Here is a 19,178-nt window from a genome sequence, read left to right on the forward strand (position 1 = left end):
GTCCTCTGCAGGAGCTACCATGTGAGTGCTGAAGATCAAACCCTGGACCCCTGGAAGAGCAGCGGTTGCCCTTACACTCGGAGCCATCTCTCCAGCTTCCTTAAGTGAGAATATTTTACATCAGTATTTCACTCTGTAACCCAGGCTGATCTGGCACTCACAATGGAGCTCACGTTGGTTTTGAATTCATGGAAACCCTCCTGCCTTGCTTTTTAAAGAGGGTTGGGTTTACGGATGTTAGGGTCATACCCTGCCGAGGATTCAGGATTGAGACTTGTCTCCTGTCTAGGTACACGAGGACCAGCCCTGGATGACCTTAACACTTGTCTAGGTTACCCATCTGAAAAACACCAGCAATGGGATTATATCGCTAGCAATCCACGGAGTCCGCTTAATGAGCAAAGGAATTTATTTGGGGGTTAACTCACAAGACAGAATAAAGGATTTTGTCGCAGGATCCTAGAAGGGTGAGGAACAGTCCAAAGCTGTTCTCTGGCAAGATCTACCCTGGTTCATCCCAGCGTCCAAAACCACAAGATAGCACCCTCAAGAAGGAGGGCACTTGCCCAGGTCTTAAGGGTCCCCTGAGCGGCCACAACGGCTACCTGCTACCTCACTAGGGGTGGTGCTTCAGGGCATGGTGGGAACAGCTACCCACTACATACCAGCTCTGTATCTTATAATGTAATTTAAAAATATATCAGGTATTTTAAAGGTTGGTCTTTTAAAGGCATCAATATAGTGATGTTTTTGATATCTTCTTTTTCATAATAGAACACCTGGAGTTATGAGTAAAACACCAATAAAGTGCCGGGGTTATCGATTGTAGTTCTCTGTTGGTGGTGAGATGTTCCTTAATGTAATTCTGGGGTTCTGACTTAAAGATTTTATAAGCCTTAAATTTAAAAATAACTTGAAAAGGACGAGTGATTGCTGTATCAGTTTTCAAACGTTTTAGACGGTGTGGGGATAAAGTCTGTGGCTATGAAAGCCTCCTGAGCCAGAGTCCCGACTGCCACAAACGAGCTGTGTGCCATTGGACTGCACCCCTCCTCTGTGGAATGGGGGTGATCTACAGCCTTACTAGTTTAGTGATGAGAAGGACTACATCAGCTAACCCAGGTGCAGTGTGAGAACATCTGTAACGGGGATGTGCATCATCACAGGACAGACCGACAGTGGTCTGTGCAGCTTTCTCTCAAGCTGAACTAGAGAAATAACAGTATTTTGTAACAGATTAAAATGTCTTTTATGAAGTTAAGCCAACTAGTACTCATTTATTCTCTACCAATATGAGAAATACATGGAGCTTTACTGAACTACCTTGTATTAATGTTAGTAATATTATGAAGAGTTAAATATGAAGTTTTACAACTAGTAAATTTTATGTTACAGTATGTACTGAACCATCATAGAGGCTATTTCTGTAAACTTAGTATTCTGGTTAAAAATGTCTTTTTTTTTCCCCCCTCTAGCAGTTAAGAACTTTTTAAAAGACATGGCCAGAGCTGTACTGTAGGTTTATTTAGTCTCACTTAACTTAGATTCCTCACTTACTTAAAGTTAGTATTTTGACTAAATATCTCTGGTAGTCAGTAAAAACATCCTTCAGCCAATTTTGTGGCACATAGCTCTAGTCCTGCATTTGGGCGGCAGAGGCCCACAGATAACCTGAGTTCTTGGTCAGCCTGCTCTATGTAGCAAGTTCAAAGTCAGCCAGGGCTACACAGTAAGACCCCGTCTCAGAAAAATACTGTGCGGTATTTCAAGTACTGTGCAAACCAAACTCATGAGTGTGAGAAATAATTTAAAATATTCTAATTGTAGTGCTTAATCAGAAATCTTAGATGTAGTTGTTTGTTAAAACTACTTTGGAAGATTTTTTTTTCACCAATTCTGTTTAATAGTATGATGTCTGATTACATCCCTAAAGTGAGACCATGTGTGTTTGAATACTAGCTTGATAATGTATGTTTTATGGTCTTGTGCGAATTTTCTTAGGGTCCCTGTGCCTTAACTGTCATGTAAGTGAAGTGGGGATCCTATTATACTTGACCTCCTAGGGTAAAGCAGTCCATCAGTGGCGGTTATCATTGTCTTGGGGTCAATCAGTGACGGTTATCATTGTCTTGGGGTCCATCAGTGACGGCTATCATTGTCTTGGGGTCCATCAGTGACGGTTATCATTGTCTCGGGTCTCCTCTTGAAATTCATTGTTATGTTTCTCACCATATGGGTTTGGGGAAGAAATGCCTTATATGATGATGCTGATTGCAAAACAGGGATGTTAGGGTGAGATGGACAGTCATGTATACGTTCTGTATGTTCATGCTGCATCATGTTACAGAGGTATGGAGTATGAAACTTGTGTGGGGTGAAGAAGTACATGAATCCATCTTTCCCAGGAACAGTAGTAAATATGGAGGGGTAAGCGCTATTTTAATAAGTCCTTCCTGTTGTCACCGGGAGCTGCTTTCTGATAACAAAATGAGATAGGTTACTTTGAGTTGGTAGACTGGCTAAGAAATAAATGCCAGATGACTTGTGCCCTGGTACAGGAAGATGATGGGGCCTTAGAAGCATAACTAATGTGTAGCATGAATCTTAAAAGTTCTTATTAATAAAATCAAACCCGAGGCCAGTTATTGGGGTCAATGCTGGTAGATCACAGAGACAGAACAAGCCACAGCTAACCTCACCTGGCCAACTTCTCAGCTGGTCCTGTTTCCTCAGATTGGAAGCTTCTGTGTCCTCATCCAGAATGAATCTCAGCTGGACTGCTGCTAGAAGACTGAAAGCTTAACCAGCCACATGCTTAACCAGCCAAATGCTGCTAGTTTCTGGTCCTCACGCCTTATATATCTTTCTTTCTACCACCACTCTCTGGGATTAAAGGCTGGCTTTCTGGGATTAAAGGCGTGTGTCACCATGCTTGGCTGTTTCCAATGTGGCCTTGAACTCACAGAGATCCAGAGGGATTTCTGTCTCTGGAATGCTAGGATTAAAGGCGTGTGCTATCACTGCCTAACTAGTGGCTTTTCTGTTCTCTGACCCCAGATAAGTTTATTAAGGTACACGATATTTTGGGGAACACAATACCACCACACTAATGGCTGGCCGTAGTTGAGGAGGGCCCATTGAAAAGTTAGAAAGACTCTTGGGTGGGAGAGTGCAGCATCATGGTGTATTATAGATTATCCTAGAGGAGTAGGATGTAGGGTTCTCAGAAGAAAACCTGATGGAACACAAAGTGCTATCTTACACTCCATTTATTCTCCACTTAATACTGGAGTAAATGAAATTAGCTCACATCTTACTATCCTTCCACTTTCCGTCATGAAGAAAGATGTTCTTCATAGTAATCACTAAAATGTAGCAAAAGTCAGTGTACATAAAATAGAGGAGTGTGTGCTGGAGACCCTGGCCCAGAATATAGGAAAGGGTTTGTAGAGGACAATGACTTAGAAGCTCAGATCTCAATGTATTAGAATTTGTTAGTATTTTCTTCTGAGAGAAATTTAGAATGTCAAAGCCATGTATTCTTACTAAATTACCTTTTGAACTAGTTAATGCCTTTGACCACTTAGGACAAATGCCACTAATTCTTCTGTGAGTTGAATATTACCTAGTTTATATACTCTAGTGATACACTTTGAGTATTTGCAGGGCATGTATTGTGAGCCCGGACTTCTGGGAACTAAGGCAGGTTGAACAAATTAGCAGTAAGCCTTCAGTGTTGGATAGAAAGTTAGCCACCCTCTGGAAATGATAAATGTGTAGTGTCTACAGTGTGCACTCTATAGTTGCATGGTTCTTTTGAGCTGAGAAACTTCTCAGCCACTTCCAGCTTGTGTATAATAACAAATAGAAATAGAGAAGTCAGGTAAATAGAAATCAATAGACCTAATTTTGTATTTGTACTTCAAAAGGTTCTCTGAGTCTTGATTTTTGTTGGTTGGCTTTGTTTGCTTTTGGACAGGGTTTTGTCATATATAGGACTGGCCTAGAATTGCCTATATTGCCCAGGCTGGTGTTTTAGTTAAATTTTTGTTGAATGATAAACCACCATGACCAAAAACAGCCTGAGGAAGAGAGGGTTTATTTCAGGTTACAGTTCCACATCACAGTCCATCACTGAGGTAAGTCAAGGCAGGAACTCAAGGTGAACCTGGAGTCGGGAGCTGAAGCAGAGACCTCCACGCTCCCCATGGCTTACTCAGCTTCCTTTTTAATTCTCTGGGCGTTGGTATTTTGCCTGCATGTATATCTGTATAAGGGCATTCAATCTCCTCAAACTGGAGTTACAGACAGTTGTGAGCTGCCACATGGGTGCTAAAAATTGAACTCTGGTCCTCTGGAAGAGCAGCCAGTGAGTGCTCTTAATCACCGAGCCATCTCTCCAACCTCATAGAATACTTTTCTTTCTTTCTTTTCCTTTTTCTCTTTCTTTTTCTTTTTTGGTATTTTGAATCAGGGTCTCACTATGTAGCCTTGGCAGTCCTGGAACTCACTATGAGGCTGGCCTTGAACTCACAGAGATCCACCTGCCTCTGTCTCCTGAGTGCTGGTATTTTAGTCTCCTTTCTTATAACACAGAGGACCACCAGCCCAGGGTGGCACTACCTACCGTGGGCTTTGCCCTCCCACATTAACCAGTAATTAAGAAAATGGGCCACAGACTTGCCCACAGGCTGTCTTATGGAGACATTTTCTCAGTTGTGGTTTCCTCTTAGATAACTCCAGCTTGTGTTAAGTTTGGGCCATGGTGGCGGGGATGGTTTTGAAATGGCATACAGTGACAACCGAACCTCCAACTTTTAATTCAGAGTGCTGGGATTGCAAGTGTAGACCACAGGTACATTCCTAACTTTTGTTTTGTTAGTTATGTAGAAGAAATAATAGTCAGTGTTTGTTTATTAGAAGTTTATTTTTCTGTTACTCATAACAAATATCCGGAATTGTTTGTCTTTAGCAAGAGTTAGTCCTCACAGTTCCGGTGACAGAGAGTTCCCAGCCAGCCTGGTGTCTCTCCTCTGGAGGGAGGGGCACCCAGCTTTGTCCTGACTTCTGGAGTTACCGAGGCCACCAGCAGAGCCCTGCCCTCTGCCCTGCTTTCTTCCCTGAAGCCCCATTTCCGGTGCTGTCACCCTGGGGAGTAGGGTTTCTACAGCGAGAGTGAAGAGATCCAAGTCCTCACTCCATAGCAGCTTCTGTGACCCCATAGTTAACCTCAGAAACCTTCATGTCAGCTAATACTGCCTTTAGCTCTGACGGAATGCCAGGCTTCCCTGGAAATCGCTGGCGGCTTGAGTGGCATGTAGACTATAAGTTCACATTTTAAAGTAGGACATGGACTTTTCAAAACAGTGCTCTTCCATCAGTACACCCTTGCCACTGTAACTTACACTGCACCGGTTACCCAGCAACACAACTCACATTTTGCTTCCTTGAACTTGAACTGTGACTGATTGTGGGAAGGGCAGTTTGTGCCACTGGCTCTTCAGTGGTGATAAGTGAGTGACGTCAGTCACGACACCTCTTCATATTCTGTCCGTGATTGGCTCTGTTTACACAGAGACGGCAAAATGTGTCCTAGTGTGGCCTCTTGTCTCCAGGTGATACATTTCTGTGTTGTTGTATAAAAACGGATAATCGAAAGAGGAAACTGATTAGTGAAGATAAAAGCACAGCCCGCCGCAGTGGGGAGGCACAGGGTGTGAGGTTCGAACCGTGCAAACAGAGCTACTGCACAGGTGGTCCAACCTGGGCACCTGGGTGCTCTTGCCGCTCCGGAGACTCAGATGCAGCCAGTGGAACTTGGTAAAGACAGAACTTACGGCATAAAGAGAAGACAGTGTAACAGAGATGTCCCCATGCACGCACAAACAGAAGTGCATGTGTATAAAGGATGATCTCAGAAATCCTTGATGGTACCGATCCCCCTTGCCTTGCCCTGGCTACTGGGGCTTGAACCCAGGACCTGTCACTGCTGAGCAAGAACTCCTCCACTGAGCTGCAGTTCTTTAAAAACGTTTGTATTTTAACAGGTTGTCACTAAGTTGTGCAGGCTGGCCTTGAATTTGTGATCCTTCTGCCTCAGCCTCCAAGTAGCTGTGAGTGCAGGCCTGTGCCACCAGCTCAGAGTGACTTTGAAAATACGAAGAGTAGCTCTTGGGAGGCAGAGGCAGACAGACCGCTGAGTTCAGGGCCAGCCTAATCTACATACATAGTGAGTTCCAGTCCCGCCAGGGCTACACAGTGAAACCCTGTCTCAAGGGAAAAACAAAAACAAAAACAAACAACAACAAAACACCAACAATAGCAACAAGAATATAAAGAGTAAAATGTTGATACACATTTAGAAAATAGAATGACTTTAGCATAGCATGAAAGATGCTGTTTCCGTGCCTTGAGTGTGCATTCTGGGCTGGGGAGACGGCTCAGGGAGTACTTGCTGTGCAAACATGAAAACCCAAGTTCGATTCTCCAGAACCCACAGAGAGTTGGGCCCAGTTGAGGGCATGCCTATAATCCCAGTGCTCGGGAGGCAGTCAGGACTTGGACAGGCAGTCTAGCTGAAACCGTGAGCTGTGTGTTTTAGACTGAAGACCTCAGTTAATCCCTAAAACCTGTGATAGGAGAGAACCCACTCCTGAAAATTGTCATTTGACTTCCGTATAGCATGAGTGCGCTCGCTCTCTCTCTCTCTCTCTCTCTCTCTCTCTCTCTCTCTCTCTCTCTCTCACACACACACACACACACACACACACACACACACACACACACCAGGAGAGCAGTTAAGGAAGACGCCCTTAAGTATCAAACTCTTGACGTCACATGTGTGTACACCCATACAAACATCTACACACAAGCACACTTGAAGAGTTCAGGACCCTAAGCTAATCTCAGCTGCATTGACAAAATGGGTCAAGGGAGAACAGGGTGTTGACTAGTTTGGGGATAGAGATGAAGGGAAAGGTATCAAGTCAGGCAGACCAAAAACACCTTGTTCTGTAACTGGGTCAGAGGACTTGGGATGGAAGAACCCTCACACTGAAAGATTTGTGTAACTCATTGAGGAGTTTAGACATTGTCAGCCGAGACTTTCAAGTTTTTCATTAGAAGTAAAATGATGAAATTTGCATTATAAAAGTTAACTAAGGGAGATTGTAAAAATAGGTTTCCAAACTGGGCCTTGGTGTGGTACAAACTTGTTATCCTAGCCACTGGAATGTTGTTTGAATACTCAGAAGTCCAAGGACTGCCAAAGCTATAGGGTGAGTTTAAGGCCAACTGGAGCAACCTACAGAGATCCTTTTTGAGCAGTAAAAGGGGCTGTGGGTATTGTTATTTATTAAGTAGCACAATGTTATTTATTAAGCAGCACTGTTTACCATGTGAGAGAAGCCACGAGGCACAACAAAACCCACTCTAAGAGTTTATTAAGGGAAGGGAACACAGAGAGTGTGCATAGGCCTGTGGAATGACCGTTCAGGAAGAGAGGGAAGGAATAGGTGGGACCTGCTTTTTATAAGCCCCCCCCCCAGCACATGCACATATGAGCCTACATAGCTACACCATGCATGCGCATAGATTGCGTGACCACACTGCGCAGATTACATGATCATGCAGCGCACAGATTATGTAGGATGTAAGGCCCTAGGATGACTGAGCATTGATACTGGACAGCACATGTGCAGTCATGTAGCTGGAGGAGTGGCCAGGAATTCTAACATCCCAGACTCTTTGTTTTTAATAAAAAAAATGGCAGGTGAATGGGAATGAGGACGCCATGGCCTCCAAAACTGCTTCCAGCTGACTCGGTGGGCATCGATTAACATTTGAGGTAGGGAAGTAGCATTTGAAGTAGCCGGATGTTCTGAGGTAGTGGATTGTCCTCCACGGCTTAGGGACTTCATCCAAAGCAGCCTTCTGCTGCTTTGGGCTCGGTGATTGTTTGGGTCTGACAAGCTGAAGTGGGTCTGACCTGTCCAGATGGATTCAAGCTAGCTCTGGAGCTTGGACGAATTTTTAAACATATTAAGAAGCAGCCACGGGGAATTTAAAATCTATTATAATGTTTAGTTCTCTGCTATTATACTTTTTAACTGCAAGTATGGGGGTGTTAAAAGGTGAAGAGGTTGGGCTGAGCATCTTTTTCCTGAGGAAATGATAGGCTTAAGTCCTCTAAGGCTCTGGAGGGAGAGAGGGTACTGAGCTTGGGTAATGTACCTGGTAGGGTCCTGCAACTGGATAATAATAGGGGGATGGTGCCTAGCAATAGAAGGGTTCTGGGTGTCCTGGACTTTGGGGTCCACCTGAGAGGCTGCCAAGGGAAATGAAATGTTAGAGCTAGTAAACTAGGTGGGGAGGAGGAGGAGAGGCGCTTCTGATGACTCTGGAGGAAGGTACATGGGGGGAGCAAATGAAATAAAAGCTCCTACCTTAGCTAGAAAATCTCTTCCCATTAGGGGCACAGGGCAGGTTAGCACAACTGAAAATGTGTGGGTGAGAGGGATACCCCTTGAAAATACAATTAAGTGGTGGGGTCTAGTGAGGTAGGTAAGGCTGTCCCCCTACCCTGACAATAGGGGAATGAGGAGAGGTGGGACCCCAAACTCCCTCAGGATTGAGTAAGTGGCTCCAATGTCCAAAAGGAAGGAAATGGATCGCCCTGATATTGTAATGGCTACCCTAGGTTCCCTGTGAGAGATGGCTGTGGTCGGGGCCAGGAACAGGGCTCCTTCAATCCTCGTCCATTGCCAAGCCTAGGAGATCGGCTGGAGGGTGGTCATCATTCGATGTCCCCATGCCACGAGATGTACGGGGGCAGTCAACTGACCACCGTCCCTCTTGGTGGCACTTTGGACAAGGTCCAGATAGATGGTGGCCCTCTTGGGGCAGGGCAGGCATGAGCCCAGTGGCCTTCTCTACCACACTTAAAACAGGGACCGGGAGTCCTTCGGGAGGCCGGTCAGATAGCTTGTGCTACACTTACACTCACACCCACACGAAATCCGCAGAAGTGGCTGTACCTGGCCATGTGTGAGGGTATGTACCAGTCCCTACCACAGCTACCTGGAAGGCGAAGCTGGGAGGGCTGATTGTCCACTCCCGTCCCAGTGCTGGGACCCCATTTGTCTTGAACCTGTACAGTGCTGCCACAGTGTGAGAGTTCATATGTGCATCAGTCCTGTTGTATCTGGAAGACACCGTTTCCCTTCGACTCCTAAAACTCCCCCCCCCTCCTCTGCATGGATCCCTGAGCAAGAGGAGGGCTTTGATGAAAACCTCCTGTTTAGAACTTGGTGCTCCAAGTCTCTTGCCCTCTGCACATTGTCAGTTGTGGGTCTCTGTGTTGGCCCCATCCACAGAAAGAGGGCTGAGCAAAGCCCCAGTCTGTGGGTTCAGCAGGACGTCATTAGGTGTCATTTCATGGCTGTGTTCCTTAAGCAGAACAGTAGTATGTTTACTTCCTCTAAGCCTGTGACCTATTTTTCTCACGTTCTTGGCCACTTTATCAGTGTCAGATATGTGTTCAGTCTAAAGGAGTAGGCCTGAAATCCAATCAAGAAGTAGTTGGTTACTCCCATGATATCTGTGCCACTGTTACACCAGTATGTCTTTTTGTTTTTTTGTTTGGGGGGGTTTTGGTTGTGGTGTTGTCTTGAGTGTCTCACTATGTAGCCCTGGCTGTCCTAGAACTCACTATGTAGACCAGGCTGCCCCGGCTTCCTAAGTGCTGGGATTAAAGGCATGTGCCATCATGCCTGGCTAGCACCAGTATGTCTTACGGACAGGTTGCTGTTCTTAGTTGCAGACTTTATTTAGTAACTCTCCTCTGAAGTCCCGCCTGTCTTCTTTCTCACTCCTGAATGGTCCTTGTTTTCTGTTGGAAATGTTCAGGTGCGTCACTCAACCTGAGAGCCGCGTGGTTCTCCTCCACTCCTCCTATCTGCCCTCTCTAATCTGTAGTAAATGTCAGTGAGACTGGTTATCAGGCCCTGAGTAAACCCCAATTCTCCAAACTCCAAAGGCAGTGCATATGTCAGTCTTGGCCCAATTCAAACTGTGCTCTAGAAGGATTTCTGGTGGCCAGATAAAAGCCAGCATTCCTCAGGAACTTGTGAAACAGGTTCCCAAAAGGAGTCATTTCCCTTACCTCTGGCAGAGGGACACATATGGCTCTTCCTTGACATATACCTGTGATGCCTATCAGCATATCAAAGTCAATGCTAGCCACCAGGCTCCCTCAGTCCCTACTCACCAGGACTTGGAGTTTGGGGAATTGGAGTTTCCTTTAGACCTGACATTCCAGCCTTTTGTTGACTAAGAGGGTAAACTCTGGCCGCTTCACAGCTGGGGAGGGCCCAGAAAGGCTGGAATGCTGGTCAGAGGTGGGGAGGGGGAGGGGAGTCAGGTAATGGCAGGAGACTTGGAAATTCCATCAGAAGCATCTGGCTTGCAGACCAAGCCTGAGGAAACAAGGTGCAGTTGCGTTGGCCGGACTGGTTCACACTGGTTTTCATCATGATTAGGGCTCCCTGGTGGGCTCTGCAGTTGATTGCTGGATGTTGTCTGTCAACTGAGTGGGAGCCTTCTCATACATACATACACATATACATATACATACATACATACATACATACATACATACATACATACATACATACATATGTGTGTGTGTGTGTGTGTGTGTGAAGGTATTAGCATGATCGCTGTCTGTAATCTGCACTGAAATCCTCTTTGTAGAATAAGCAGTTAACAGCTGAAGTAGCCATAGCAAAACAAAGCCTGAAAAGTTACCCGTGTAGTAGAAGCATAAACATGGATTTGTAGTAAGAAATTTCTCAGCAGGGAAGAAGACACAGGAGAAGAGCTTGAGGACCTGGAGACGGTCCTGGGATAAGGGCGCGTCCTCTGTCCTGAGGGCTGGGTATAGAGAGGGGAGAGAGGTGTTTTCAGCACTTTAAGTCTTTCGTAAACAACCCAAGAAAATGTAAAACTTGGAGCCTGTGACTGTAATAGCAGCCAGTGCTTTTGTTACCAAGACCAGATTAACAGTCTACCAGAACTCAATTGATTAATGTTAAACTTTGAATTTTGAAGTCTTAATGCCATATTATAATCTTTAAGTCTCGTTTTCTACACACCTGAAATCACTTCCTTAGACCTTTACAACTTCCATAAACGTACTTTCTTCCATCTGGGAACATCCAGTCATTTGCCATGAGGCAGAGGTGCTTGGTTACGAGAGCAATCATTGAAAAGCCAGTTCTTTTAACTAGAGCAATAGTAAAAAGTAAATTTCCAGTCAGTAACAGCAGCGTGGTAGCTTGACTTCTCTTCCATTGAAGCCTGTTTGTGAGTCTCCCTCTCTCAGCGGGAAGTCTGTCAGCACAGTAAACCTGCCTCTCCTGAGTTGTGCTTCTGACCTGCATTGATTGGCTTTGGGCCTTGTCTTTGGAGTTGCTTGTAAAGTAGTGTGCCCTTCTCAGGCTCTCTACGGATGTGAAACCTTGTTTTGTCTTCATGAATAGAGAGGATGTGTTCGGCTGCTGCCATAAGGAGCTGGTTATGGGATGCTCCGTGGAGACTGCCCCACGGTCATCCCAGTCATCCCAGTCATTGTTACAATAATGCTATAATGTCTTTCCCTTCCGAAAACCCAAACTAAAGGACTCCTTGGACCTGCCGTCCCTTTTCTGACCATCTGTCCCCTGCTGGCCTGCCCCTCACCATAGCAGAATATCAGAGCCACCATGTCTCCCTTGTTGCTGTGTTCTCACCCAGCTCTTGTTCATTTTGCACTCTTCTCGGTGAACACACTATTATGAAGCATAGGTCAGCCTGCTTCAGAGCACTTCCAGACCTATCTTGACATAGTTGATCTAAGGTGGTGGTAGGAGACAGTCACCTTTATCTGCCCACCCCCAACTAAACCCAAAGCAAACATAGACATCTGTCCACAAGCAAAATAGCTCTGGTGTGCAGATAGGTCCAGGCATCAATATTTTTAAAAATTGCTTAGACTTAAAAAAAAATTTTTTTAATGCTGCTCAGGCATTTCCAGTGCTGAGCAGATGGAAAGTCACTAAGTGGCTTATGTCACACTCACAGTAAAACCTGGACAACTTTGTACAGCAAACAAGGGTCCTGCTGCCTGGAGTCCTCACCTGCTGACAGCAGCCCTCTGGTCATCAGTCTCCTTCAGATACCACAGCTTTGTCACCCAGCACCAACCATCTCTAGTTCTGGAACAGTGCCTTTTGACACACGGGTTAACAGAGACCATCCATGTATTGTTTTACGCCTGCTGTGTGATATTCTGTGGTGAGAAATACCACCGACTAGGTCAGTAGCCCGTTGTCCCTAAGAGTGCTACTGGAGAGGCTAGGGAGATGGCTCTGTGGTCATGGGAACCCACAGAAAGGTGGCTCCTTGATTCTGTGAATGGTCTTCTGAGCTCCACACAGATGCTGTAGCGCACACTCCTGTAATACCAGAGTGTCCACTGTTTTAATATATGCTCCAGGCTCACAATTCCTCTTCTATCCACCTTCCAACTTTGTTTTTCTTTTTGCAGTGTGTGTGTGTGTGTGTGTGTGTGTGTGTGTGTGTGCGTGCACATGTTGGATGCTGCATGCATGCCAGATACAATGTCAAGTGTCATCTGTCACTTTTCCCCCCTTTGAAACAGGTTTCTGTCCTGGCTAGTTTTATGTCATTTCAACACACACATCAGAGAGGAGGGAGCCTCAATTGAGAAAATAAATGCCTCTGGGCATTTTCTTTATTAGTGATTGATGGAGGAGGACCTGGGTTCTGTAAGAAAGCAGGCTGAGCAAAACCTTGTAAGAGCACCCCTCCATGGCCTCTGCATCAGCTCCTGTCTCCAGGGTCCCACCTTTTTTAGTTCCTGTCCTGCATTCCTTTGGTGATGGACTGTGGATGTGGAAGCACAAGCCATATAAGTCCTTTCCTCCCCAGCTTGATTCTGGTCATGGTGTTTCATCACAGCAATAGTAATCCAAACTAACATAGTCTCTCTAAGTAGCCCTAGCTATCCTGGAATGAAATTCACTGTGTAGACTCCCTGTCTGTGCCTCCCGAGTCCCCGGATGAAAGGTGTGCACCACCACTCTTGACCTCCACCACTCTACACCTTGTTCTTCTGGACAGTCTCTCGCTGAGCCGGAAGTTCACTGACACTAGCAAGACAAGCTAACCATGGAGCTCCAGCTGATAGATACATCTGTCTCTTCCCCGGCGGTGCCGAGATCAGGTGCTCCATTAGCCCTCCTCTCTCTAGGGGCCGGGGAATTAAGCTCAGGTCCTTTTCTTGTGGATAAAACACATCAGGTCTCACTTGCATTGCCCTTGGTAAGAGCTTCTATTGTACAGTGGGTGAAGCCCACGCAGGATTTCTGGTCCTTGTATCTATCGCGTGTTGTCCCTGTTTATCCCTGCTGGCTGCAGGCAGGCTGCTCCTTCTCGGAAGAGCCAGGTAGAATTGGCTTTGGCCCAGAGAGCAGGCTTTAAAGAGAAGAACAGCGCTGCACTTGTGGTTTATAAATAGGCCGTTTCTGTGCTACTGTGTGAGCTGTGCCTCTTACAGACCTTGACACGGTGTCTGATGGGAAATGGAAAAGAAGGAAAGTGGGCTTTGGGGAAGGTTTGTGCCCTGGGCCCAGTCTGAAGACTGGTTGATAGAGCGTTGAGGGTTTTGTGGGTTTCTTTCTTTTCTTTTTATTCTGACTCTCGCTTTCAGGGTACAGTTCATCGTGGGGAGGGGACAGATGAGACTTCACTGTGTCCTCCTCTGATGAAGTTTACTCTAACACTGCTAATGTGGAGAGCGTTCACAATGTTGTATATCAGGCCTGAGGACCACAGCTTGCCCGTCAGGATGACATTGATGTTGAAGGCAGATATAGTCATGCCTTCAGATGAGTGTGGCCTTGTGCCACACAACTACTTATGGCCACTGAAACCCATTTTTAGCTCCTGGGGACACCAGAAAGCCAGGAGATGGTGCCTTTGGTCCCTCAGCCATCCATAGGTCGCCACCTCTAACTTCACATCTTACTTGAGGTCTTCAGAAGTGCAATTTTTGACCACTCGTAACTTTTGTGGTCTGGAACAAGTTGCCTCTCTGTCAGAATGCATGTGTAGTGTGGCCTCTGTTTCAGATCGCTCCCCGTCCGGCCTCTCTGTTAAGCACTTACTCTGGACCACATTTGACATTGTTTGAGTCTGCCCTTTGTTATGGCTGAAAGCATGCCTCTGCCTTGCTAGCCCTGTCCAGCAGCTGCACTTCCCATCAGTCAGCGTTTATTTCAGGCTGGAAGCAGGTGCTGAGGAACTGCCCCCACTCCGGTTCACCGGCAGCTGTGTGGACAGATTCCTGACATGCCGGAGGCGGCTTCTTTTGCTAAAGCATGGAGATTTCTAGATTTGCAGTATGCCTGTGGAGTGCATGGTCCTAGGCCACTAGAGAGGTAGCCCGGAAGTTCTGGGCATTTAATGACCCCAGAACAATGTTTAACCCAGGAAGAGGATAAATACCAAGCCACGGCCTTTTCTTCTCAGAAGGAATGGATGGCAGTGTTCCACAAGGGTTAGTGAGCTCCTGGCCACTCAGAACTGCCTCCCTCACCCCCTACAGTGCTCTTCCTGGGACTCCCCACCCCCATTCCATAAATAAGTCATTTTTCTCAAAGTTGTCCACATCTTCAGGATTTTTGAAATTACAGTGATTTCTTAAAAATTAATTAATAATTAATTTATTTATTTTTGGGGTTTGAATACAGGGTTTCTCTGTGTAGCCCTGGCTGTCTCGGAATGCATGCTTTTTAGACCAGGCTGTCCTTGAACTCATCAAGATCCACTTGCCTCTGTCTCCTGAGTGCTGGGATTAAAGGCATATCACCACTACCACCTGGCTCAGTAACTTTTTAAAAAAGATTTGTTTGTATTTTTCTTATGTGTATGGATGTTTTGCCCACATGTGTATGTGTGTACACCACGGGCATTCCTGGTACACAAGGAGGCCAGGCGAGGGCAGTGGACCCCTGGAATTGGAGTTCCAGATCTCTGGGAGCTGCCGTGTAGGTGCTGGGAATGAAATTCACGTGTGTCCTCTGCAAGAGCAGCAAGTGCTTTGAGCCATTGCTTTAGTCCCGGGGTGACTCTTATTACAAGCCTTCCCCTCCCTCCCTCCTTCCTTCCTTCCTTCCTTCCTTTTTTTTTTTTTAAAAAAAAATTGTTTTATGTACATTGGTGGTTTTGCCTGCATGTTTCTGTGTGAGGGTGTCAGACCTTGGAGTTACAGACAGTTGTGAGCTGCCGTGTGGGTGCTGGGAATTGAACTCGGGTCCCCTGGAAGAGCAGTTAGTGCTCTTAAACCACTGAACCATCTCTCCAGCCCATCCCTCCTTTCTTTTGCTTGCTGGAAATATGTGACGTCATTTTCTTAATGGTGATGTTGTCACAAGAGTTTACAGAAATGCCTAGGTAGAGGCGGATGGGAAGGCTTGTATCTACCTACAGATAAACCAGGTCATCTCTATGATCTTAATCTCTATTCCTAAAGAGAACAGTAGCATGTGTGACCAGAACTCTTTAAATGTAGAAAGCCCCAGCTTCAGCTGTCTGCACTAAGCTAATTCAGAACTTGGTACTTCTAAAAGTTGTCAGATTCTGGGCTGGAGAATAACTTAAGCCATGAACCCTACATATATAACAGGGCGGCTGCAAAATAGCAGTTCATGTATGTTTGCAGGCGAGCTCCCAACACCGCCATTGACTGGACTATATCCCAGTGCAAGGCAAATGTTGAAAAGTTTTTATTCAATGTAATTTACGGGGGAGGGGAACAAGAAAGGGGGGGGAAGCATTGGTTAGGGTGTGAAAACAAAATAGATAAATAAAAATGTAATGTATAGTTTGGTGGGAAAATAGCTTGGAGAATCATCTCTGCTTAGAACAAGATAACATTTATCAACTGTCTTATAAACGGAGACCACGTTGCCATGGCTATAAATTGTGCCTGGTCCTTAGCAAGGAGTTAGGAGCTGGCCACAGTGCTGTGGTGTCCTTCTCCTTACGTCTGTCCTGCTGGTTGCTAGCAAGAGCTTCTCCGAGTGTCTTAGCCATTTATATTTTCAAGGATGTTCATGTCAGTTTCTATGCTGTTGGTGGTGGTGAGCTCTCTCTGTTGGTCCGTTCTTCCTCTGGAGTACTTGTTTGGTTGTTTTCTTGTTTTCTTTAAGTCACTTCTCCCCTTTTTAACAACTTAGTAAGCTTAATATACAGTTGATCCAAAAAGGTTTTTCTTTAAATACTACTATAAATACTAGCTGAGGTTAGGTTGTATGTCTTCCTGTTACAAGTTTATTGTTTCTGTATTCCTTACCTGATTATAGCCAAATCTTGTGTATTTGGTTTCTAAAGCTACTAAAACGTTTAGTAGATATTAATTTTTTCTATATATTTATACTGAAATATGTTGAAAGAAAAAAAAAACTTGGGCTGTGTGAGTCTTATCCTGGTTGGTTCTTGTCAACTTGACATAAACCTAGACGTATCTGGGAGTAGGGAATCTTAATTGAGAAAATGTGTTCCCAGATTGCCCACCCTTGGGCAGGTGGTCCTTACTTGTACAAGAAAGCAGAGTGAGCAAGCCATGGGGAGCAAGCCAGTAAGCAGCTCTCCTCCATTGTCTCCTGCCTCCAGGTTCCTGCCCTGACCTCCCTCAGGGATGGAGGGCGACCTGCGAGTTGCCAGCTGAAATAAACCCTTCCTTCCCTGAGCACTCCTGGTCATGATGTTTATTCCATCACGGCGATAGAGTCGCTAACTGTGACACTTCTCTGAGTTACCTTCCTCAGGATGTTTTGGGGAAGCATGTTTGGGCTACAGGCTGTTCACATTTTAGAATGTCACCCTCATTCACTTCCTACCCTTACTACCTTAACACATTATTTGTATTTCTTCTTCTTGAGACTTTTATCTTACTTTAATTATACGGGGGTGTTTGTACACATGAGTGCTGGTGCCCACAGAAGCCAGAGGCATCAGATTCCCCTGGAGCCGGTGTGCCAGAGCAGCAAGTGTGGTTAACCACTGAGCCGCCTCTCCAGCCCTCGCCTTCACACAGGTGGATAGCCTCAGACCTGAGCCTCTCTGTGTATATTATGGGAATCCTGTTGTCTCTTCTTCTGAGCTGAATTCCGAATCCACTCAATTTTAATTCCTTCCTATTCCAGTCCCAGGGTTGTTTGTCTTCCAAGGCCCAGGTCTGTGTGATTGACCCTGGTGTTTTTCCTGGGCTCGGTGTGCACTGGGTTTTGAGGGCAGAGCCGTTTGTACATTTTGCACCTATCACTAACAGTCTTGTTTTCTTCAGTATCTAGTTTTGTTTCCTAGTATCTGTTGTTTACCTTAAGTACCCAGGTTTGGTTTTCTGTCTTTGATTTCTCTCCAGCTATTCTGTGTGATTTTTTTTTTTTTAAACGTTTTTCTTGTTTACTGTTTGTTTATAGATGTGAAAAAGGACTGGTCTGACCATGCTCTCTGGTGGGAAAAGAAGAGAACTTGGCTGCTTAAGACACACTGGACCTTGGATAAGTACGGTATCCAGGCGGACGCCAAGCTTCAGTTCACCCCCCAGCACAAGCTGCTGCGACTGCAGCTCCCCAACATGAAGTATGTGAAGGTGAAAGTGAATTTCTCTGACCGCGTCTTCAAGGCCGTGTCTGACATCTGCAAGACTTTCAGTAAGTGTCCAGCCCTCCAGTCAAGTGCGGTGCGCGTGGGTCTCACATGGCATCGAGCTTATCCTCGGGGTGTGGGTTCAGATGAAATTATTGTTTAGATGGTTTTTAATGTTAATTTTAGATAAAGAAGTATTGGGTTAAGAAGGAACAGGAAGAATCAGATTTTTTCCCCCCTGATTAGAATCAGATCATGTTTCTTATTATATGAAAGTTTTTTTTTTTTTTTTTTCCTGATAGCTTTATTATTTGACAGTAGTGGGGATTGAACCTTGGACCTCAGGGCATGCAAGGCAAGCGCTTTCCACTGAGCTGCACTGTCAGCCCCAGCATCTTTGTCCATCAGAGGGAGGGGAAGGGAGCAGGCATTGTTTTCAGAGGGCTGTGGCGCTCCGGTATTTCCTTCACATAAGTCACTGTGATCTTAGCAATTCCGAGAGATGGCGTCACTTCCTTGGACAAAGGCTTGCCAGTTCCTAAGGAAACCGGGAGGACTGTCCCCCACCTGCTGTGAACACTCTGTGCTTTCAGAAGCAAGGCATTTCTGGTTGTGATGTATGGCGGGGAGCAGTTAGCCATCAGAGAAAATGTGACTTTTTGTAATTACCGCTAGCACATAATTTTTAAATACAGTTAATGACTCTCCAGATTTTAGTTCCAACTTGAACTAGAACTCTTTCATACATATGTTGCATTTTCAGGTGACACAAATAATTCACGAACACACTGTTTCTTTCAAAAGAGTCAAGACTGTAGACATGCACAGTAAGTGGCCCCTTCCCCAGTGTAACTTCAGTCTGTAGTTCGATTTGCTGCACATTCGCTTGTCCGGGCCGTTTTCTGTGCAGTGTGTTTATGTGTGGTGTATCGTTTGTGCACACGTGTACGTGAAGATTTGGAAGTCTTCACAGATGTAAAGACGATAGGAGGATGTTGGTTGTCTGTCCTACTTTTTCTGCCCTGTTTCCTTGAAACAGCGTCTCTCTGAACCTGGAGCTAGGCTGGCAGCCAGCAAGCCCCAGCTGTCCTCCGTGTGCCCTGCCCAGCATTGAGATTACAGGCACTGCCAGCTGTTGAGGTGGGTGCCGGGGGTCTGAACTCACGTCCTCACGCTTGTACGGCAAGTGCTCTTGCCCACTGAGCCGTCTCCCTGACCCCAGTTACGTGTATTTTTTTAAATACAATTCACTGTTTCACAGTAATCGTGTATAGTTGCACTAGTATTAATCCCCATTCCTAGCATTCCCTGTTCGTGGACATTTAGGTTGTTTCAGTTTTAGAGCAAATACCGCGATGAGGTTTTGTTTTTGTGTAGCATGTTGTTGACAAGTTTTTGGTTGGGATAGCTTCAGGACACCCGGTCCTCATTAATGGCTACTAGAGCCATTGGCAGATGCTCCT

General features: G+C 45.6%; 1 protein-coding gene across 7 annotated transcripts in view; it reads left to right on the forward strand.

The window, feature by feature from the left end:
- Positions 1-19,178, forward strand: part of Fermt2 (fermitin family member 2) — a 75,666-nt gene that overhangs the window by 10,165 nt on the left and 46,323 nt on the right. For all 7 annotated transcript variants that reach the window (XM_028873605.2, XM_037208601.1, XM_028873606.2 and 4 more), the window contains exon 3: positions 17,547-17,780. In XM_028873605.2, coding sequence (XP_028729438.1) covers positions 17,547-17,780 — 234 coding nt within the window. The remainder of the gene's footprint in view (positions 1-17,546; positions 17,781-19,178) is intronic.

Source organism: Peromyscus leucopus, chromosome 9 (genome assembly GCF_004664715.2).
Source record: "Peromyscus leucopus breed LL Stock chromosome 9, UCI_PerLeu_2.1, whole genome shotgun sequence".
Lineage (NCBI taxonomy): Eukaryota > Metazoa > Chordata > Mammalia > Rodentia > Cricetidae > Peromyscus > Peromyscus leucopus.